Here is a 25041-nt window from a genome sequence, read left to right as displayed (position 1 = left end):
CAGATGTATCATGATCAAAATCAAAATATAGTGGATGATTTAAGATTTTTTGAAGATTTTCTCTCAAGTGCCAAATTCTTAAAGCGAAAATCTCAATGACATGTAAAATAAGCTAATTTTTCTTTCAAAGTCTGGACCTTTGAGAACCATTTAAATTTCTACCCGGAAGAAAAATAAACTCTCTTCTTAAATAATTAGAAAGAAGAATTTACAAAAATGCTTTTCCCAAGCCATAAACTGAGTGAAGCTCTAGTTTGAAAAATACTGAATTCAGATTTGTAATGTAACAAAACCATGGATGCAACAGAACTACTGCCAAGTTCTAGATGTCCTGCCAACTGTTCCAAAGCACATGAAAATTATTCAGCTCAAATTCAATTTTGCTATCAGGAATATTCTCCTTAAAAAGAAACCACTGAACTACAGCTTAGCAAATTGCTTCAGCATATGGATTTCCTGGGCTGAACTAGATAGATACACAGTATGTTTTATTTCATTACAAATCTTGTCCAAAACAGATGATAGTGTCGCATTATGTCAGTTAATATTTTTAGGTCTCTTGGGACTATAAGCAGAATGAATCATGAAGTAAAGAGGTCTCCCAGGAAAAGATTCTTTCAGAATTCCCTCCATCATTACGGCAGTTAAATAATTCTGCTGACCATTGAGACAGCAATATTACTTTAATAGCCTAATTATCGGTGAATGTAGTAGCAATTAAAAAGATCCAGAATAAAAACTGGAAATAAGGTTCAAAAATTATTACATACAACACACCCGTGCACTGTAATAAGGAGCCACAATTTACAAATTACATTACGCTACATTTACTATTTACATTAAATAAGGCAAACAAACAACTGCATTCAGTGAAGAATACCTCATGTTCTCATGATTACTGACATCATCGTGAGTCACAATCCTGACAAAAAAATTAATGTCAAGAGTACATCAAAATATTCAAAAACTGAAAATATACGTACCACTAAGAATTCCTTTTTGTCCACCATCTCATTGCCATCAGTATCAAACATGTTGAAAGCAATTCTAAAACCTGCATGTGGCTCTGCCAAAAAACCCAAACCCATTCAATTATTTATTTGCTTGGAAAGAAAGCAAATATAAAAGTCTAAGAAATTATTTGGTGTCTGTTTATAAAAGCCACATCCTCAACTAATTTAAATTAGTACATTTGTGTACATCCTAAATGCAAATCATCGGTAAAACAATATTATCCCCGTTATGAAAACAGAAGGTGTGCTCACAAATTCATAGATTAGGAAAAATGGACAGCAGAAATAGAACATGAAGTATCCAAGAAAAATATCTCACAATAATGGCTGGTTGGGTAGTTAAGAGTATTAGTTCATAACTAGACTCCATTTTACGCTACAAAACACAAATTTGTAGAAAATAAATTTTCTATGAAAATGCAGTGTTCTAAAAGACACTTTAAAAAGTTTTGCAACTTCTGTTCAAAACAAATGATGTGTTGAAAGAGACTCAGAATGTTCTTGCTTATATGCTTAACGTCATTGAACTTTGAAATCAGGTTACAATTTTAAATTTTTTCTGAAACATACGGACTTTGAAGGTAACTGTAAGCGAAGCCTTTAGGCAACATTTTGGTGATGCTCAGTGATTTGCAATATGGATGAATTATGGCCAGAAGTGAGTCCAGATAACAAAGAAATGATGGAAGAATATCCATCGATCCAACAGTTAGGGATTGTAAAGGTTCAGGGTCAAGTTTCTGCTCTGATTCATAAGAAGAATCCAGGTCATGTCTCAAAAAAACCCCAATGAATCCAACAGAAATGTTTTAATTACATACAAATGAAAGACAAGTAAAAGGCTTCACTCCACAAAATACACCTCTTAGAATATCAAAACAAAGTCTTTATCAGGCTTAGTTTACTCTTAACTGTAAGTTACTCTACTTTGTTTTTATGGGTGGTAGAAGAATAAGTATTCAATTTTGTTGTTTTCTAAAATAAATAAAAATTTACTTTAGTTTGACAGATTTTATATTTTATCATTGTCTCACTGTTGTCACACATTATGCACTAATAGGTCAAACAAACCAGTAATAATGTATATCTTTCTCTTCTCCCTATATTCAGTGTCCTTTATGAACTTCAGTAAATTCAGTTAGAAACTTTGTATTTTTTTTTTGGAGTGTACAGCTCAACTTTTTCAAAATTCAGTAAAAGGTGTTCTACATAATAAAGCACTTAAATGAAACATAACACAAGATTCCAGTAGGACAGAAGAGGTTCAAATGGACATAGAGATGCATGATACATTTTTTTCCATATAGAGATAAGAAGGAGAGGGAAAAAAAAAAAAAAAAGGAGAGTGTGTTGTAACAAATGGCAATACATTCAGAGCTTAGAAATGTGTAAGGAAGTTTTTGGCAAAAATACTTACTTGTTAAAATACATAAGAGGAATAAATATTCTGTGTAAGATATCACACCTGAAGACAAAAAAAAAAAGGGTTATGCTGTATTAGTTTCGCCTTGTCTTCACATCCTAAAGTTGAAAATATTAAATCCATGTAGAAGAAGGAGAATTTTTGTACATGTTCATACTTGCGTGTACATGACTATACTCAACTTGGTCAATGAGTTATTTGGCTAAAATATTGATCTACAGGGTGGGTTTTTTTTGTTTGGGTTTGACCATTTTAGGGGAGGAATAGATGAAATATGGCAAATAACAAACAACTATAGTCAGTGGAGAACGGCTGATTGAACAGAAGCTGGCAAGATTCTTAGAAGCTAATATAAATGATTAATTCATTTTTCTTTCCGAAAACCCCACCAATAATTCATGACAACACTCTCTAACAGTATGAGAACATTTACTCTGAGAACATGAATAGTGCTCCCTCCTGATACGTACTGTTTGAGTACAGATCGTGACATTATTACGTGCTTTTTAAGTGCATGTCCGACATTAACTGAAGACTGGGCCTCGTGTTAGTTATGAAAGCACAGATTTGGGGTTTTGAGTTGTCTTTATATGCACATTTTCATAATCATCACGTGAAATTTATATTAAAACTTTTACTAAATGGATGTGTAATGTGTAAATTTTGTTAAGTATTTCTAAGGCCTGTTAGAGAAGTCTTCTTCTACATTCAGAAGACCTGTAAGGAATACATTCTAAGCTTTTCATCTTTTGTTAGATGTCAAAAGGCAATCACAGTGTGGAATGGCACTTCCATTTCTCTTCAGATGTGATTAAGGCAAAATTTAAATGAGACCTGAAGTCAATATCCAAATAGTGTGTCTGGTACCATAAAATGCACTTCTCCTTTTCTAGCTCTGGGGTAAAGAGATAACCTTGCAGAATGCCCATGCTACCATTGAAGAGAAGCATCTTCCAGTTCAGTAAGAATCGAAAACAATGACTTGCAGCTGTCCCAGAAGCCCTTAACTCTAACGATCTTTGAGGCTGAACTAGCAAAACTGGTTCCTGATTTCTAACCAATTGATTTTGTCTGTCCTCCAAAACCAAGAGTGTTAAGTCAGTCCACAATATGAGACTATTTCAAAAGAGTAAAAAAAAGTATTTAGATGCCTGAGAGTAAAGATGTCTATCAGCTGGGATTTTCAAAAGTTGCTGGCTGTCTCCTTGATTTCAGTCCAAGTCAGGTGCAAAAGTTTTTCTAAAAACAGCCACATCTTTGGATGTTTAAAGATCTTTTAAAATCTTACTTAACTGAACATGTGACAAACTATGTAAATAGTCATCTGAATTTTTTTCACTGAAAAACCTGTACAATTAAAACTCAAAACATTGTATCATTCATGTGGATTTTACAATTATTGAACACACTTCCAACACTGCCAAAGTAAAAAACTTTAGCATTTTCTACTAATATTTACAGCACAAGAAGTTCTAAATTAATTCTGTCCTGAAATAATACTCAGGAGGGACTTTCTGTCCTCTTGAATAGATGAGGTACGAAAATCTCAGCTATATTTCTCTTGTATCTGTCCAAATGTCTCCTCAAACCTTTGATCATACAATACTCCTCCCTAAAAGCCCAAAAGAGGAGCACCTTCAAGAGAATCAGGTCTCCTATCCCCAAACACAAAAGAAAAAACAACCAACCACAGACATCTCCAGAGATATCAACCACAGACATCTCCACAGATATCACAGAGACTGGACTAGAAAGGCAATAGAAAAGAAAGGCAGTTAACTAAACTGTCTTTGGAACCAAATCACATACTAGAAAGAATCACTAAACCCCTCAACCTTTACCAGCTGAAATGCTGCCCTCCCATTCATGGACAAAAAAGGTATTTTCCCACCTTTTGATCCAAGAGCAGATTTAAGTCTCCAGAACCAAGATTTTACTCCTGCTAGTGGATCTAGTTAAGGAGGCTACTAAGTATTTTTAATACCACCTATTCTTTTCCTCAATTTACACGTAGCTCCACAGTGAAGATTAGCAAAGATTAAATGCAGGCATTTAAGTAACGCATACTCTGTGCTTTATCTTCTTGGTTTTATACAGCAGCTTGCAGAAAATAGTTTTCAAAGGCCTGCTAGAATCTGTTTGGACAAGCAGCTATCAAGAAATCAGACACCTCAAAGGGTCTCACTCAGTGATGTAAAGCGTCAGTCAATAAATGTAAATATGTATTTTTGTTTGTTTGATGACACCTTCTTTGTTATAAAACAGAGGAGGAAAGTGCTATTGTCAAGTAGTCCATCACAAGTATGAAGAGACCAATATAAAAGGTCTTGAAAGCATTCTCTCCTTTTTTTTTGTACTGGTATATTGTAGCTGTAGACAGATAGTTCTGTTGAGATTGCTCTGAGTGTTATGGAAGAGAGGGTCTACACGATGACTGAACAGAAAGAAAAGCTTATGCTAAGATCAGAAAGAAGAGAGGGACATCACTCAAGAGTAAAACATAAAAATAAAACTTAAGGACAACTGGCATAAACCTATGTGGCTCATCTGATTTAAATGAATCTATGGCAAAATAAATGGACATAGGCTTTTGCTACTTGCTTCATATTAAAATGCGCATAAAAAAAGAAAATGAGTAAATTAATATCGGAGTTTTCATGTCATGTATTAAATAAGCACTAAATTAGAATTAAGGAAACCTGAATTCTATTCCCATTCCTTTCACTGGCTTACTAAATGACCCACCATCTTTTCTAATATTATCTATAAAATGGGATAATGGAACTTACTCTTTTGTGAAGCATGCTGAAAAGCTATGTAAGTGCTAAAGTTTATTACCAATGTTACCAACTTATGCATTTTATTACAGACTTAATAAGCAATATCCAGATATGGGTTTTTTTAAAACTGATATTGAATTGATTTAACAGATTCTGAAGCTGAATTTTTATGTAATTAATATTTCAAAAGTCAGCTGCTCTGACTATATAGAGAGCAGCCTAGAGCGAGGAAATACAGCTTCTGCCTCCCTGGAGTTCTGACTGCAGACCTGTGTGAGTGCCTCCACGCACTAGACATTCAAGCCTGGGACCCTTCTCTAAAAGTAGGTGCATACTTACTCCCTTAAGAAATTTGAGCTGCATTTGAATTAGATTCTTTGATTACATGCACACATTTGATTGGAATTTTGTTGCTGGCATGCTTATTATAAACATTCATAAAGTGTCTTAATTTTTAGCAAGTATATTAAATATTAAATAATATTATCTGAATATTAAAATATTAAAATATTTACAACACTCCACCAGATTTTTGCCATTCTGAATATAAGCAAAGGAATACGTGGATTATCTATCATAAATAGCTTTTAAATGTCTGTCTACAAGCCATCATAGGGTTTTTTTTCCCCTGTGTTTTTTTTTGTTCTTCAAGTGAGAAAGCTTATTAAGAAAGGGAAAAAAAAAAGAAAAAACAGAAGAGACTAGGAGTGGCTGTTGGCTCTTTCTTTACCAACAGTGGGAATTTTAAAAGCTATCAAAGCCATCATCTGCAGAATTTAAAGGGGTATATAGCATTTCTGAAACTGTGTTGTGAAGAAAATGCTTATTCAGACATATAAGATACCATTACTGTCTTTAAGAATAATCACATCATTGAACCTATTAAAAAAAGTAGAAAGATATTGTATCTTTATTAGAATATTCTATCTATGGTCTACAGATTGTCCTTCGTTACAATAAACTGAACTTGAAACATTCAAACATAAGTTTAACAAACTCTAAGATATCAATTCACTCGAAGAGGCCAGTGCTGAGATGGCATGACTGAAACACTGTAGAGACTAAAGGGAACTTTTCCACACTGTAAAATGTAGAAAGCAACAAACACCTTTTACCTTACTGAAGATGTGACTCAGATTAAAGTACAATATCACTTTAACCACAATGAATTAATAAAAGTGATAATTTGGTTCAGGAAAATAAATTCTTATCTCTCACCCTTCTCATTAAGATTACGGAAAAGTTTGGATGATCCTTTCCAAACTGGTGGTGTCTCCATAAGGATCTGATTCAGTTCCTAAAAAATAAGATTTTAAAAAGATAAAACTATATATTTAAATATTTAATGACGTAGTTAACAGATTATGAGTAAAAGCTAGGAGATCACTATAAAAGACAAGGAACTGCATGCAAATTTACCACTTAATTTAATTTCAGTTTACCACAATAACTTTGGAAGTACTCAAGCACAGATATAAATTTTGCACACATGATTATTCTAAGTCCTGTTCAATATATTCATCAACGATCTGGATGAAGGGATAGAGTGTACCATCAGCAAGTTTGCTGACGACACAAAACTGGGAGGAGTGGCTGACACGCCAGAAGGCTGTGCTGCCATTCAGTGTGACCTGGACAGGCTGGAGAGTTGGGCAGAGAGAAACCTGATGAAGTTCACCAAGGACAAGTGTAGGGTACTGCACCTGGGGAGGAATAACCCCATGCATTGGTACAGGTTGGGGGCTGACCTCCTGGAGAGCAGCTCTGTGGAAAGGGACCTGGGAGTCCTGGTGGACAACAGGATGACCATGAGCCAACAATGTGGCCTGGTGGCCAAGAAGGCGAATGGCATCCTGGGGTGCATCAAGAAGAGTGTGGCCAGCAGGTCGAGGGAGGTCATCCTCCCCCTCTGCTGTGCCCTGGTGAGACCGCATCTGGAGTACTGTGTCCAGTTCTGGGCTCCCCAGTTCAGGAAGGACGGGGAACTGCTGGAGAGGGTCCAGCAAAGGGCTACAAAGATGATGAGGGGATTGGAACATCTCTCCTATGGAGAAAGGCTTAGGGATTTGGGTCTCTTTAGTCTAGAGAAAAGAAGATTGAGGGGGGATCTTATTAATGCTTACAAATACTGAAAGGGAGGGTGCCAGGGGGATGGGAACAGTCTTTTTTCAGTGGTGCCCAGTGATAGGACGAGGGGTAATGGGCACAAATTTGAGCATAGGAAGTTCCATCTTAACATGAGGAGGAACTTCTTCCCTTTGAGGGTGGCAGAGCACTGGCACAGGCTGCCCAGAGAGGTGGTGGAGTCTCCCACTCTGGAGACATTCCAAGCCCGCCTGGACGTGGTCCTGTGCAACTGCTGTAGGTGAACCCTGCTCTGCCGGGGGGGGTTGGACTGGATGATCTTCAGAGGTCCCTTCCAACCCTGACCATCCTGTGATTCTGTAATTCCTCATCTGCATGAATACTAAGCATTTGCAGAGTTGGAGAGAGACATGCAACTTATTTGTTGCTGAAATTACTCACCACTGCTCATATTCACTGAAGCCAAGGGTAAGTCCCCCTGGATTTCAGTAAGGTTTTCATACAAGCTCCAAGCAACTGTTCTTTTAAAACACTGAACCTGAACTAAGGGGAACTTCACCCATGAATATGAACGTACTTTACTCAAAATATAGGGATACAGAGTATTTTTGCAGTTGTACAAACGTGGAAAAAAAAAAAGTAAGAGGCACTTGAACGTCACAAGAGGAAGAGAGTGGCATACATATTTCGGGCAGCTTTGGATACACCTGTTACACTTAGACACTAAAGAAACTTAGACACAAGCTGAGGAATGAACTGACAGAGGCCTGAGAAAGTCAGTAAATCCAACATAACAGGCACAGCTGAATTTTTCAGATTCAGGATTCAGCTGAGTCTGAAGTGACAAAACCAAAGAAATTAAAGTCCTCTCCTTTTTTAAAAAATAAAGATTTAAAAACTCCTTTGTTTCTCTTGCGACTCTAAGTTTACAGCATGAAAGAAAGTAACTGTATCAAAATCTATGGTTACAAGGCAGCACAGGAATTATTGCTCACCTGCTTTGAAAGGGATCGCCACTTCTTAGCACCTGCAACAAAAGACAAACTTATGAATTCACAGAATTTAGCTATGCCAATGTGGTGTCATAAAAATTAGACTGCATCTATACTGTGTTTTCTAGCCAAATAAGAGGTATTATTGGGGGTATTGGGGTTGGACTAGATGATCAGGGATTGGACTAGATGATCTCCAGACGTCCCTTCCAACCCTGACCATTCTGTGATTCTGTATTTTCCCTACTTCATGAGGCTAATCTTCAACCTGGTTCCAAACATTCTCTTTATGTTATGAAAAAAATAACTAACTTAATACATACCTAAACTCCTAACTCTAAAGAACAACTTCAGATGTATAATTTTTAATCCAACTCCGCTTCAGTGAGAGAAAAGACTTTCTACCCCCGAAAGATACCATTAAAACATTAAAGAGGAAACAGGGCAGTCGTGTTAACCTGTGGTTATCAATACTCTGACATGAGTATTTAGTAGGAGTAGTATTACAATGCAGATTGTAGGGAGACCCTGATTGTGGTCCCTGCTTCAGGAACTACTCATACCTTTTAAAGCAAATACAGAAAAAAATCCTTGAAATGACCCCAGGTGCTAAGACTCCCTTCAGCCATTCCTAATAACTCATGCTTCCTTTTACAGCCTCCGTGGGGCTCAATTTTTCATAAGTAGTTTTAACAGAGGAGCTGAAGAGGGCCTCCAGGTCAGAACTGGAACTGCTCATTAACACTGAGAACTGATGGGTAAGACTGAGCAGATGCTTTCTTCCTAACGCCTTACATGACAGACTCCACGAGCAGAACAGTTGTCCACAACCATCCAAGAATTCAAAACTTGAGGTTCATCGCCACCCTCCCAAGACAAACATTTGCACAGATTAAATATTACAATAAAGCACTGTGAATATCAGAATTTACAAAGGTACAAAAAATATATGGTCAAATCCATATCTTTTTGGTTACTCAAAGCTCATTTTTATAGAGCAAAACATCCTGTGGCATTAGACATCCCTTCCTCATGATGAATTCCACGCTCCATTAAATAATTATCACGATACAGGAGCTACTCACTGTGGTCTTTCATTACTTCATGCTTAGAAACTCACTGAAATTTTAGTTTCACGTCTTGGTAAAGGTTAGCACCAAGACTGTCTGCAAATCCCACTCTGGTTATGGTGGAGGTATATCAAACAACATAACATGAGAAAACAAATTTCCATATACTTTTCAGTTTAATTTTTTAATGTCAATTAAGGTCTTGTCTCAAAATACTAAATAAAATCCCTCAAAACAACCTCATTTGCCATACAAAATGATGTTTGTTTATGCCTACCGTAAAAAGCTTGGCAAATAAATAGATCTAACTTTCCAATCAGATAATTTCAGTCTCATACATTATATATAGATTTTCTTTCCAGACAAGCAAGTGAAGATTTATATGCATATACATACTTCTTATAGCTCAGTATTAGGCTAAAATTACTATAGTTAGAGCTAAAGGGAACAAAATAGATTTCCTCTCCTCTTAACTGGCTTTCTAAATATATAACCATAAATTCAGATGATAAAAATGTATCAAGCATGACTGTTAATATTATATTTTCCCAAATGAAAGCCTGCACCATAAAGGCAGTAGCAACAAGTTAATTAAAGCATTTATTTTATATTTTTTTATAACAACTGCCTGGAGTTACATTCTATAAAAGAAAATACACTCTTACCATATTAGTTAGTGTTTAATCAAAAAAGGAAGTGAACACCCTCTTGACTTTTGTAGGGTTTACAAGATTTCCAAAGTAAATCAATCACAATAGATGCATTCACTCCATCACAAATCTCATTCAGGTCTAGTATTATTAGCTTTTCTATAAAGCAGACGTAGAGAGCTACTGTTATTACCCTTCAAAGGGCGTTTTTGCTTTTTGACAAAACTCAAGACCTTCCTAGTCTTCATCCATAAAAAACCCCACAGGTGTATATTCTTTTTTTTTTTTCTCTGCAGAATATAGATGCTCTTTTTTTTTTCTGCAGAACATAGATGCTCTAGTATGTCAAACTGAATGGACCCAATTACTTACAATTTGCAACTTATTTACAAAATGATCCAAACCCACAAAATTAGATGTTTAGAATGCATTATTTTATTCAGAAAAACACCCTCCTTAAACTTACTGCCTTCAATAGAGCAAGACAGAAAATTAAGACTTGCCCAAACAGACAAAGCAGTACTCTGACAAAGCTGCAGTACAAACATTAAAATTAACAGAGTCAGAGATCAGAAGTGGTAATACCTGCAGGTCATCCACTTCATCTGTTACTTCCTACTTGTCAGCCTTCTGTCCAAATGTCCCAGACAATATGACTTCCGCTATAATGAAGTCATCCATCCATCTTCTACTTACTTACAGCCTCTTACACTATCCCTTCAAATAACTACGTAATCTCTGATACTCGTATATAAAACTAAAGGACATCCAGGCTAGTTTTGCTTTCAATCTCAGAGATGGACTGGATGCACAGGAAGGATTTTGCTACAGGTTTGCAACACTGAACTCAGAAGGGCGTCTGATTGTTCAACTCCAGACCTCTGCTCTTTTGGCAGGGGATTAACAGAACATTCTTGTGAGCTTAATGCTTTTCGGTTTGGTTTTGTTTTTAAAATCTGAATACTTACTGTGAGAGAGATGGAACGTAAATTTCATTAGCGTGGAAAAATCATACTATCAAACCATACATACACTGTTGTCAAACCAGTCAAACTACCATAGAATGGAGTTAAAACAAAATGTTGGACTGATGTCCAGTATATGGCACACATGCTTCATGACCTTACACGGTGAAGCCCAACTCCACAGTAACAAAAAAAGGAAGACTTGGAGATGTGGGCAGAGCAAGTAGGTATAAAGTGCTGATGTGTATTTGTATTAACTTCTGTGATAAGGAATCTGCTTCCTCTCTTTTAAACTGCAGAGCAAAAAAAAGAGAATGAAGATTTGCTTTCTGGTACGACTTTCAAAGTTCTGCACGTTTTCACCATCTAAGCTCTACCTTCTGTTTTCACTGTTACAATGAGATTATATCTTTATTCAAAGGTTATAGAAGTTTTGATCACTGATGTGCCATGGATGAATTCTTTCCTCGTTTCATTACTGTTAAGAGAACAAAGAGGGGGAAATCTAACATCTGCACAGAGCTTTAAGCTCTCCTCTGACTGGTGTAGCTGCTTTTGACTTTTCTCTATACGAGCTTTGTGGTGTAGACTTTAGGAAGAAAGACCTAAGGTGAGTTATTATACGTGTCACACCTGAGCAAAGATATTCACTTTCCCCAGAAGTTGTGTGCTGCTACCAATGCACTGCAAGCCTGAGGGCCAGGAAATCAAACTAGATCAGAAATGGATCACCTTACTATTTAGTCACTCTTTGATACTCAAAGCAAAAATTTTACAATAAGTGAACTAAAGCTGATAGTTTATTTTTCATTAATTTAATTAACACGTAGTGCTAACTCTGACAACTTTTAAGTGCAGAAAGTAGATCCCCTGGGGGACTGCAACTCTTACTCAAAGCATGTTATTCAGAAAGCCGTGATATGGTTATAAAATCTCTGTAGGGCAAAAACCCCCCAACATGATAGCAGATGACAATTTAAGATGGCAAAAATTGCAAAACAATGTTATCCTAAATTATTTAGAGAACTCATATTTTGCCTGCCTATTTACACAAAAACTATACAGAGGAGGAGGGAACAGTTTCACAGCAGTACTGGCATGCTCAGAAAGAAACCGTAACTGTGTCAATGCAAACGGAACAAATGAACTTCTTGTCTTTCATGCCTGTTGAGCTGTCTGTGACCTCTAGGACAAGAACATTTAACTAATGACTAGTCCACAGATGTTTACAATCTAGTAACAATCAGGATACTGATTGTATGCACTTGGATACCATCAAAAATAAAATTCTGGAAGATGCAGTACCTTTTGACCACAATCAGAAAAAGAAGTAGTAATCAAAAGCAAATGGAGAAATAACATACACCACGGGCATTTTCCCTAGCAATTTTATCAATATAAAACTCCTGCTTACGTTTGGGTTCATCATTTGTGACAGCCTGAATGAAGTCATATGGAGTCATATATAGCTGTCCTTCAAATTCTAAACTGGCAAACCTACGAAACCGTTGCTCCCGAGGAGTTGCATAAAGGTGTAAATCTTCAAGGTCTGATCGGTTTTCTGTAACCTTCAAAGACAGAAGGAAACAATTTTAATGTATGAAAAAGTTTTGGTTTACAATTGCCACTGCCATTCACCATAAAGAAACTGTAAATGTAAAGGTGATTATTCGTAAAGTCAAACACATCCAAATATTATTCTATCCTTTTCAGTCTTCTACAATTTTAGCAATAAATCTTTATGCATTGAAATTGTTGACATTACCCAAGCTCAGAAAAAAAAAAAAAGAAAAGAAGGAAAAAAAAAGAGAACTTAGACTCTTGAATCATAGAAAAAGGGGCAACTTTAACTCAAGGAAGTCCATGCAACTTCAGCAGTCAGACTTTAAACAACTCTGCTAAAATTATTTCAGTTGTTGGACATTTCCAGAAGAGAATGGAATAATGCTTTTTAAATACTGCTTCTTCGTGTAAAGTGCAGCTGTTGACAATAATAGGCAAGAAACCTCCATAATATACTGCAGTGTAAATCTGTTATTTCAAGTATTCAATGCAATTAAACCCACCATACTGGGGGAACAGAAGAAAAGAGCAGAATTATTCCTTTAGAGTTACAGAAGTGCTACATGGCATTAAGTTCACACCTCAAGAGAGTTTATAGATGTCAGAAGTTTCTGGTATATTTACCATCCAGATGATTTACACGTAAAATTAATAGTATAAAACTCTAAGTGTTTTAAATTATCACATCTTTGTGTTACACTGCCAAACCTTTTAAAAGAAAATATGCTACCGTTATCTGAAAACTTTTTTTTTAGCCCATAACAAGGCAAGCTCCTCTGTGGAATCAGTATCTTGCAGAAAATGTAAGCATCTGGAAGTTTTTTTCAGAGACAAAAAAACCAAACCCAAACTGTTTCATAAAAGGAAGAGCAATGATACAGCTAACTTCTCCCAGTATGTTAAATAGGAATGCAGCACCTTATCAATGAAATACCCCAAGCTGCCATTGTCCTCGCTATTCTTGTTATATCATACAGTATTCCTAAAATTCTTCAGGTGTCAAGCTAAGTAAAGGCAACAAGCAGCATGTGGTTTAACTAATGTCTATGTTTTCTTTTAACAAAGAAGAAAACTGCTAAATACATTTTGTTTTTTCTGAGAGGCATATAAACACAAAGAGAAGTTGGGAGATGTCTGCAGTTGCTGTCTGCTAAGAGGTAACAGTCCTCAACTACAAATGGAAATTGGATTTCCAAAACCTTTCTAAGAATAGGTTTCAGATTTCAGCAATTAGAAGTAAAGGCACATTTATTTTGGGGCAGTCAAAACTCTGGACTCACTTTCCTTCTAGTTTCTGAACAACGTCCTTAAAAACTAAAAAATTAGTAAGACTACTGCAGTGAAATAAAATTTTATGGCCTTGGTTTTAACCAAGAGATTACATTATGCTTGTAAAATAGACCCATCAAAAATGAATGTGTCTAGAATAGGTGAAACACTTCCTATTCGGAAAACCAAACCAAACCAATCACATGTATAATCACAGACTTGCAATTTCTTTATTTTATATATGGAAGTTTTAGTACGTCAATACTTTACCTAGGACATTTCAACTAGCCTTCTATAAGCAAAAAAGACTATTGACTGCATAGTTCTCTTTCTGCACTGTCTCTAGTCTTTTTGAAATTATTGCTTTTATTGTTTGTGTGTGAAAATGTTTTGTTTCAATGGAAAAAACTGTTATAAAAATTAAGAGTAATAGAAATGCTTATACAATCATTTAATTTTCAACAGACTGCTCTACATACAAACATTCTGCACTCCTGCTTAAGAAGCAGCTTTAAACCTGGTCTTTGTGGGTTTTTTATCATTTTCAAATGATTACCAATTTAAATATGGGGAGAAATAAAATAAAATCTAACAGCCAGACCTCCAAACTCACCTCAGAATGACAGAAAAAAGCTGAACTGTCTTCTGACATATCCACATGGAAGCCAAAATATTTCCGTCCTATGTCACTGTTTGGATATTATGGTCCTACTGATCCTTCAGCAGTCCAGTGGCATTCAAGCTATGCCTTCATGTGGGATTTACATGACTTAATTGTTTTGGTAGAGCTTGTAGCAACATAACTCATTATCCCTGTATTTGAAGTTTAATAATCTATCTCATTTTTGATACATGTTATTTTATCGCTATTAAAAATGTGCTTTTGAATACATGCAGGTTGTAAGCATGAGTAATAAAGCAATATTTCTGCAAAGTCAGTTTTCAGACATGAAACTGCTTCAAGGCCATATTATACATGCAGTATGTATAATCAATTGTCATCAGTCATAATCAATCATACATAATCGGGAGACTCTGTAGATAATATATCACTCAAGAAGTATCATCTTAGTTTTGATGCCTGTTAGTATTTGGAGAGTATGTTGAGATTCTTTACTCTCTCAAGAAATTCAAACTATCTCAGGTACTACTGCTTAATATTTCGCTTGAGACACTCGGAAAAGCATTTGCTAAATTCTCAGACACATATTTCAACATTATCTGAAGTACTCTATGCTACTGTAAGCACAAAATAACATACTGCAAACATGGAATTTTCAGGACACACTTAAAATTAACTCATGCCAGTACTTAGGTCTGCAAAACCTTAACTTCTGCCTCATTTCAGCCAATCTACACTTTCCTCTGACTATACAGCAACATCAATATTTCACCCTCTGGCTCAAAGTCATCGTAACCTGATACAAATAGTCTGTCCCCAAAATGAGCAGTACCTCCCTCTCTAAAGGCTCAATACCCTGCACGTCCTTGCTCTGGCACTTTATGTTCATTTTCTCAAGCGTCAAACTGGATAAGGGAACTGGTCTGACTGAGAAGTTTTTGGTTTGGTGGTGTTATTTTTTAGCCAGATAAATCCCTGGATCTACCCCACGAGAACAGTCACTTGTTTCAAAACCAAGGCCACAGGAACTTGCAGCTTATGGAAAAGAAAATACCACCTGTTCCAGCAGCAAGCTCCACCTACTTCAAGTTAAAATGATGGGGAAACTGCAGGCTTAAACGTAACTTTATTCTAAGGAATGAAAATACCACTTTATTTCGAACTTTTAGGGTTTACCTGAGAGAATCAAAACAAGATGTTTCTGCTATTGATCTAACATAAATTCAAACAAACGTATACAGGGCTTAACATGTATCACATCACTGGTCCATACACTAAACGCCCAATTAAAAGCAATGTTTGGCTGCCAAAGACTCCAGGCACACACCTTAGCAAACTGACAAATAAAACCATCTTTGCAAATAATATCATTTTTTGTCCAAATTTCTTGTTCAGAGCTTTCCTTCTTCTATTACTGCTTATCAGTTTATGTAACATACAGCAGCTTTAAGTCTCACGCATAAAAGCTTTAATTATTAAGAACTGATCGATACGCTAATTAAACGCCAAGCCATTCTAAAGTATGACCTCAGTTCACACCTCTTCAGGCATTCATTTATGTCTCAACACATAAAATGTCTCCTGTTTTCCCCAACATTAGCAGATCATAATCCAGTGAGGCAAGTATGAGCACCTCAGTGACACCAATTGCTCTCAATTGATTTATTTCATATTTATGCCCAGGTTAGGTAAGCTTATTGTAGCAGCATTAGTGTCAAATCCCATGAACACACGAACAAGACACAGAAAGTAGATGCTGAATACCTCAGGGAAGGTACTGTTGGTGAAGGAGTAAACAGGGTTCAGTAAGATTCCAATTTCTATTTGAAGTTTCAAGAGCTTATCCAGACTAAATCTCTCTCTTTAATTATCAACAATCTTCAAAAACTCTCATGAAAGTACATCTCTTTGACAAACAAAAGAGGGGAGATTTTTTTTTATGCTTCTGTTTACTAATCCTCTTGGCAATCCTGCCTACTAATTACTATGAGCTTGTATCATGTTAAGGTTCTCTGCCTTTTAAAAACTGGACACGGCCATTTCCTTCAAGCAGAATGTCACGAATCTCCAGATAGCAGTATTATCTTAATTTTAGGCATAGCCGGTTAGCTCTGGTTTACCTGCACATGTTTTGGGGGGGGAAGGGGGGGACGACCCCCACAGCTGAAACCAAGAATCTAGCTGGTAGCCAGAATTTCCACCCCTCCAGTTTCACAACCCATGAAGTAAATAAAAAGAGGCAAATAACATAATATCTTTTCCCTAGTCACAAAAAAAATCTAAGCGTTAATAGTCAAACAGCTCATGGTTATCATCCTTCTGCCCTTCCTCCCTCAAACTCTGGTACCTTGCTGCTCCGTATTTCACCTCCAACCCTGTCCTCCTGTGCTGCTCCCCTGCAGAAGCACTGCAGAGGCAACACAGCACCTTTTTTTTGGGGTGCTGCTATGCACGGTCTTGGCTTCCATCTGCCTTCTGCAAAACCAAGAACAGAGACTACGTGGCTCTTCTAAGCTCAGTTTAAATCAGCTGAGGACAAAAAATGATCTTGGCCTATTTTCTTCCTGTTCCCTAACACACAAATGTATATTCACATACTTAACTCTCACACAGAGGAGACATTTCAGAACACTTTCTAAAATGGATTAAATGGATTCAGCGCTTATATGCAAACCACCACCAGGCGAAGGAAACAGAGGGAAACATGTCCCATAAGAAAGTCCATCAACATCAGCTTATCAAAACAACGTAAGCAAAAACTACATTGAAGACCAAATAGTGATTTGGGAGGACACTTCACTGAATGGAGAGTATCAGTTTTCAATTACATGTGCTTCCACTGTAAATCTATGCTACAAATGTATTACAAACAGCCTAAAGTATCTGTAAAAGGCCTCAAAAGTTTTAAATTTATTATGCAAATGGAAATATGATGATAATGCTTTCTCACTAACATATTTCAAGGACTTAATATAAGTCCTAAAAGCTATTTTTCAGAAGTACTGCATTTGGAGTGGGCCATCTAAAGCTACAATAACACCACCACGTGTCTCACAGAGTAGTAGTCCTTTAGGTGAAGGTCTTTGTTACGGATACTCAACATTTTTAAGTCAATCAACATTTTTTAGTCAATCAACTTTAAGGCACTCCTTGCAGAACCTCTTTTAGAGTGATACCCCTCTATTTTCTCCCTCTGTTCACAGCAAAAACTTGAGTTAAGAAAATCTAGGCGTTCTATCAAGCAAAATTAGTGTCCAAAACCAATTCCCATTTTGGATTCATTTTTCATGTACTGTGTCTATTGGTGGAGACAAGTCAAAATGCCCTGAAAGTCAGCTGTTCTCGCCAAAGGTTTCCACATGTTACTCGAATTTCCTTGAGGCATGGTCTAATCTCCAGCTCTGGTCCCATGTTTGTCTTACTGGCTCTCTTATCTCAAGAGGTATGGTCTTGTCTGAATTCGGTATAACACAAATTAACCTCTATGGCCTTCCAGTGAAATCCATGCAGTAACTCCGCATTGCTGTAAGATGGCCTAACACAGGACATGAGCTCACGGAATGACATTAAAACATTTTGCAGTTGTTATGAACCCAAACTACCTGAAAATACCAATAAATGGTAATAATATGGCTCAGGTTCAGTGGAAGTAAAGTGCAGAAGATAAAACATGACATCTCATTACCCTTTCTATTAAAAAACACAAAAGAAATTGTTCTTTGCCAAGTGTTAGTCTCATATTACATTGTCAGTAAATCAGAAGTTTTATTCTGTGGCAAAAGATCTAGTTTTCCCATAGAGACATGCTTCAATGTCAGATACAGGATTTTTCACTTGAAAATTAGAAAAACTGTTGCCTACAAGCTCATAAAGCTCTGCAGAAGTAATCCATTACCAAAACCTAGAACAATACTCCCAACTCCCAGATTCTGAGGATATCTACAAATAATGCAAAATATTTACCAAAACAAATAGGTAAAAATAGACATGCTGTGTGTGCATGCATATAAGGCCAAAAGCTTCAACAGTATCACATAAAAACCCACAACCTTGCTGTGTTCCAAGTCAGATCAGTGTTCTCTTGCTTTTTCCAACTGAGATAAAGGTGAGACTATTTTAGCTAAAGAAGCCAACATTTACTACTAAAAGTACCTTTTGCTTGCAGTCAAAAATATGTTCTGTTACAGTAGTTTAATCTTTAACTAATTTATTTCAAGTGAGTGAGTTTCTTTGAATTTTTGCTTGCAAAGTAATCTGTCTTCCATCAATGAGAATCTGTGCAAACTATTAAAATAAAAAGGTTTTCAAAGCAATGCTGTTCCTTACTTCCTTCGTTTATATTTGACTTCAGGCTTATTTAATATGCTCCCATGTAGATAAAAGTAGCACAATTTTGTTTTCATGCTGGGTGGCCAAAAGGTTAAACGTCAAGTTCCCAGTGTGGGAAAATCCCAAAGTAGACAAAACTGTTTTGATGCTTACTGAAGTTATATTTCTAGCAGACTACTTAGATGTAGTACAGCCAACAATTCTGTTAGCTGATCCCGCTTCACCGAGATAAGGACATTATTATATTAAAATATTTACAAGCATAGGAAGCTGGAATGTGTTTAAAATGCTGTAAAAAGGGCCCTGTTCAAATACAATTCTGTTACAGGAAATCCTTGGGGTAACAATGTTTATCTGTAAGCACAGCTATTCCAGAAATCCTCCAAAATAAGTATTACGCGAAAATATTCTCCAACAGTCCTTACATCAGTTTCACATGGAAGTTCTTCAAGAAGCTTCAGTCAGTGTGTATATCCTGCTATATGTGTCCATATGCTTCACTGCATGCACAACTAAAACATAATAGTAGCTGGACCTGTCTGTCTCAAACATGCATCGTCCTTTTTTAACCTCTTGAGGAACACTGAATTAATGCCGAGAGGTGAATCTTCCCCTCCCTTCGGCACGGCTCTCACTACAGCTGCCTGGCAAGCAGTATCCTTCTCAGGACGATGACAGCAAGGAGCTTCAGATGTCTACAGCCAAAGAGCAAAATCATCTTCCTACATTTGGCAACTGACCTATAACACGAAACGCACAATGCTTATGAAAAAAAGGTTAGCTAAAAGTGGTTCTTGTAAAAATGATCCTTTACGCACCTCTTGGAACAGCATCCTCTTTGAGCAGGCAGGAGAGTCTCCTCCCTACGGGAGTTTGCCTTACTTTTTGGAGTTAAAGTCTTGTTCTTCCTTTCACAGAGATGGAAATACATGATGTAATTCACTTAGAAATGTGCTGCTACAAATAAACTTGACCTTTTGAGTATTTTCACAAAGAGAGAGTTTGACAGTACTGCTGAGGTACTAGGAAAAAAACCTCTGGAAACATCCAAAGTATGCAGCTTCCTTCTCCTGGAAATGAGTGTGCCTTCAAGAAACGTGCTAAAGTATGTATTCTGTGTCTGTCTCTCCCTGCCCCTCTTTTAATTCGTAAATCACCTCTGAAGGAAGTGATTCTCAGAGAATATTTCATAAAAATAAACAGAAACCTGGAATTCACTATCTTTACCTAACGACCACATGGTTCTAGAAAAGATCTCCTTGGAGTGCAAAGAGACATCTTTGCATTTCCAGGACTATTTTAATAAGCTTTACAAATGACACTGGTATTTTGGAAGTAAGGAACATGGAAGCAAGGAACTAGACGACAAATATTAATTCCTCTTAGGAATTCTGACACTGGATTATGTTTTTCTAAAACTTTTATGAACACATGATACACAGCTGTTCCGACAACATAAATAAGAAGTATGTTGGATCAGGGCTCTTCTTGGTTCAATACTGTTCTCAGCTGTCAGTACAGAGAATTTCTATCAAAATAACAGTTCTTTCAAAGAGCTTCCTGCTCTGTGTAAGCACCTCCTAGACTATAAAGCTGTCTGTTACTAGAGCTCTCCCGGTCTTCACCAACACCTTCAGACACAAAACCAGCAGCCCTGAGTGCAGAATTTTCCTTTGGTTCTGAAATGTTACATGGCAGCAACCCTGGAATTAAAACTGTTGCTTTATTATAGCGTCCAAGATTTTGCTTCAGACAATCACACGTAAACCCCTGGTCCTCAGGACTGGAATTATTCTCAGAAAGCATCTGGGAAAAGGGAATGCTGTAGGGAGTTTAGCTGCATGCTGCTTCTGTAACACATCTTACTCTCTACCCGACCCCTCCAATAATATGCCTGGTCAAGCAAGCATTTAATTGTACAGACCACGTGAGATTTGTCAGTTCAAAAAGTTTCCCATGTTGGTGACTCATATCATAGGTTACTTGACTTCTAGCAAACAGCAACTCCTTATTCACCTGTACATAAACTCACAAATCTGTTCCTCATCACATTTCATACTGTAAGAGTTTCACAGAATGGGGAGAAAGATCTGCAGACCATTCTGACACTCTGTTTCTCTAGAAGACTCAAGCATAGGGATTTTTTTTTTCAGTTACTCTCAAATGATATACCTCATTTCTGAACGGGCCAAGAATGGGAAAGCGTCCCATCAACATCTGTGTAATCATCGGTGTTAGTCCTGGAATCTAAAAGTCCTTTTAAAATTTATTGGCTCCATAAATACTAGAGCATCAGTAAATACCAGACGCCAGCAGCAGGACTAAGCAACTAATTATCAAGGTATATATGACAACCTTATATTCTTAAATATTCCACCGCTACTGCCAAGCATTATTTGGACTCTTGATCGAATATGAAGTAACTTGTAGGGTTACTGGGCCCAGCACAACTCTGAAGATACTTTCACAGGCCTTATGAACATTATCTGGATGCAGGCGACCTGCAAGAAGAAAGTTGTTCTTTGAAAGACAAGACATAAAGTAGGTCAACCCCCTTTTTTTCGTACATAGGGGGATCAGAAACCTATTCTGTTGTCTGTGGTAACTGCCTAGATGAAACAAGAAGGCCGTTCCGCTCATTACACTTTTATAAAAATTCATCTCAAGGAAAAAGAAAGACGTGGGAATTCAAGACTAGATAGGTGTACTGGCTTTGGCTGGGAGAGTTAACTTTCTTCTTTCTTGTAGCTGGTGTGGTGCCAAGTTTTGGATTTGTGACCAAAACAGTGTTGACAATGCAGGAATATTTCAGCTATTGCTGAGCAGTGCTTGGACAGCATCAAGGCCTTTTCTGCTCCTCACCCCACCAGCGAGCAGGCTGGGGGCGCACAAGAAGTCAGGAGGGGACACAGCCGGGACAGCTGACCGCAACCGACCGAAGGGATATTCCATGCTGTGTGATACCATGCTCGGCAGTAAAAGCTTTGGAGAAGGAGGAGGACGGGGGGGGACATTTGGAATTAAGGTGTTTGTCTTCCCAAGTCACTGTTACGCATGATGGAGCCCTGCTTTCCTGGCGATGGCTGAACACCTGCCTGCCCATGGGAAGCAGTGAATGAATTCTTTGTTTTGCTTTGTTTGCATGCGCAGCTTTTGCTTCACCAATTAAACTGTCTCTGTCTCAATCCACGAGTTTTCTCACTTTTACCCTTCCGATTCTCTCCCCCATCCCACTGCAGGGGTGAGCGAGTGGCTGTGTGGTGGCTGCTTGCCAGGGTTAAACCCCAACAATATGGATGAGACAGCCATCGCTACCTTGAATACTCTTAAAAATTTTGAATATTGGAGTATTTTACAGTGTGATACTGGCTTCAGTTAGAAACTTACTATGCGTTAACCATTAAAAATGAAATTAACCTTTGTCAATTCTTGTTTCAGAATGGATTTTTTTTGAATGGAATCAAAAACTCTGTAAGGAGATAGATTTTGCTTTGCCCACATTAGAATATTTTAATTTTTTTTTTAGGAATTCCGCATTTTAAAGGAAATGATTTCAGGTTTTGCAAGGGCTGGTCACCTTAGTGTCAGAACTGGGGTTTTCTGGTGGCTGTTCTGTTAAGTAAGTTATAAGCCTGTGCAAACCCTCACCCAAAAATGTTCATTTTGTTAGCTAAGTCCCCCAAAATCTCAACCTGCTATATGCTCATTCCAGGTCAGAGCCCCAGGGGTGATGCAAGAAACATTCAGTGTAACTGCTTCTACCAGCTGCTGTAGACCTCTACAGCAAGACATTGAGAGCAGAGACACCACCTGCTTCTTGCTTCCAATGATCCACGTAAATAGCATCTGGGAAAAGCATCCTGCCAAAGGGAAGATTAAGGAAGAACCCTGAAAATGGAAATATTGGGATGAAGTAGAAAAGTCTGGATTGGATGGAAGGAGGGAAGAAAAAAAAAAAAAAAAAGATGTTGGATGATTTGCCTTGGTGGAATGAAAAGCAGACTGAGACTGGAAATGAAATGGGGAGCTAAGGAAACAGGTAAGTGGAGGAAGGACAAACCTAGAAAGCCTGCAAAAACAGTGTAAGACTTTGTGCATCAGGAATAAAGGAGAAATGTCTTTGACTCCTCTTTGACCTTCCAAAAGAAGCTGGAGAGGATCCCAAGATACTTGAGCCTCATCATTCTTTGCTGGTGAGTACACGACAGAATCGTAAAAATCTCCTAGCAAAATGTGCATCACATTTCCATCAAACTCATCTATACGGAAACTGAAGGTTTCGTTCTCCAGCCATTACTCCAAACACACTCTGCAGTGGATCCAAGAGCTCCAACTTTGATCCTAATAACGTTGACACTTATGCAACTTTTCATGACAGAATTTTCTACTTCAAATGTTATTATGGTTTTTAAACTGTTAAACGCTATTAAGGTTGTTAAGCTCAGCGCTTAAAATTAGAAATTAAGTTATTGTCACTTGGGCAACATTAATTCAGCCTCCTAATAAAGGACATTCCAATACAATACCACTGCAGAATACCATGAATGCAATTTGAACACAGTATTTGCATCCATTTTTTCCCCTGGAAGACACCTCCGGAGGTGTTCTAGAAACCTGTAATGAAATGGTTGGTGCTCATCACAGGTCTAGAGAGCAATCATAAATGGAGCACAGATCGCAGTGGAGCTCATGATCAAACTACTCTTGGTAGCTCACCAGCTAGACCTGGTATCAAACTATGGTGTCTCCCCATTGTCATACAAGCCCCTCTGCAGCACGACAGTCAATAATAAAAAAAGCACAGGAACCCACTACCTCAGACCAAAAATTCCACAGCTATTTGATCCTCATTTTTGGGGGGCTTCAATTGAAAAGATATTTTTTCAGGAATGTTGAGCGCTCAGATCTGCAATTTGAAATCAATGAGACCACTCGTTCAAAAAAAAAAAAATAATGGCAACACAAAGCCAGTATTCTGAGATGTCAGTCTGTGCATTTAGCCTGGCCACACAAACTAAGTGGACATATTTCAAGTCAATCTTTCACATTTACTGCTATGCAAATGAAAAAAAAATAAATAATTAGAGCCCTTTTCCACATAGGAGCATAAAACAAGCATGTTAATTTTTTTTTCTTTCCCTTTTTCCCCCCCCCGGTGTTTGTCTTTGAAAAATAGTCTAGGTATACATAGAAGATACATTATACATTTTTTTATTTTATGTTGATTCAAATATAACCTTAATTCTGACTTTGCAACCTCAATGCTTTTATATAGATGCGTGTGACAACTCAGTTACACATTACACAAAATTTATTGACTTTCTGCTGCACTTTCAAGGGTACAGCTGCCACATTTCCCTCAAAAGAAGACTGAGAATTAAGACCAGAGAAGTAAAACAATGTGAAGTTCGGTCAAATCAAAGCAGTATGAAAGGGTGAAAGAATTTGTCTTTGGTCCTCTGTGCCATAGCAACACACTCAAGACAACAAGTACATGAATAATCAAAAATATCTGGCTCATAACTTCCCTTCATAAAGGATGCTGCCAACAGAGTCTGCCTTTCGGGCTAAGAACTAAGGGCAAAAGGGCAAACAGCATTCATATTTAAGCCCAAAGCCTCCGGTGCAAAAATGCAGATCCTCTTCCCAAACATATTACAAGACAAACCTGATCTACAGAAAGCAGGACCTTGGCACCACCGATTTCTAGCCCTAATCACGGCACTTGATGTTTTCAGAAATATCCCATTTTTTAAGGAAAAAAAACCCAACACCTGTCATTACCATCTGTTACACTCCAGACGGTGCAGGAGTTTGTCCCCATCACAGGAAATTTCGTTTCCCAGGTTCACGTCACCTGTTTTTTGTCACCCACGGTTAGTCAACCAACCCCTTCCCCGAATTAGCGCGGCCGAAGCGTCCCGCTCACTTATTCGCACCAAGCGCTACGCTACCGCTCCTTACGGGCCCTTCCCTCCGCAGACAATTTTACGTTAAAAAGACCGCTGTCCTAAATATAAAGGCAAAAAACACAGGCTTTGCGTCATCAGCTGCGCTTCCACCTGCAAAACGCTATTTTCTATGGAGGAAAGATTCGACCGGGGCAGCTCCGGAGACCAAAAAGCGGAGCAAGATTGGGGTTTGGAGGCGCGGGGAAAGCCCTGAGGTGACAGCCCTCCTCTCCCCACGGGGGACGGGCCGCTGCGCTCCTCTCCCGGGGGGCCCTCCCCGCCTCCCCCCTTCGCCTCCCTCCCAGCCCGGGGTCACCTCTGCGCCACGG

General features: G+C 37.8%; 1 protein-coding gene across 1 annotated transcript in view; it reads right to left on the bottom strand.

Moving 5' to 3' along the window:
* MICU3 (mitochondrial calcium uptake family, member 3) overlaps window positions 1-21728 on the bottom strand; it is a 52966-nt gene extending 31238 nt beyond the window's left edge. The window contains exons 1-6 of the mRNA XM_009885044.1: window positions 21624-21728; window positions 12393-12546; window positions 8297-8328; window positions 6435-6513; window positions 2431-2478; window positions 984-1066 (exon numbers count right to left, since the gene is read on the bottom strand). Of these exons, the coding sequence (XP_009883346.1) occupies window positions 984-1066; window positions 2431-2478; window positions 6435-6513; window positions 8297-8328; window positions 12393-12546; window positions 21624-21728 (501 nt within the window). The remainder of the gene's footprint in view (window positions 1-983; window positions 1067-2430; window positions 2479-6434; window positions 6514-8296; window positions 8329-12392; window positions 12547-21623) is intronic.
* Between the last annotated feature and the right edge of the window lie 3313 nt (window positions 21729-25041).

This window comes from Charadrius vociferus, unplaced genomic scaffold (genome assembly GCF_000708025.1).
Source record: "Charadrius vociferus isolate BGI_N301 unplaced genomic scaffold, ASM70802v2 scaffold134, whole genome shotgun sequence".
NCBI classification, from domain to species: Eukaryota; Metazoa; Chordata; class Aves; order Charadriiformes; family Charadriidae; genus Charadrius; species Charadrius vociferus.
The sequence above is the reverse complement of the archived record's forward strand: the minus strand, read 5'-3'. Positions and strand labels throughout refer to the sequence as shown.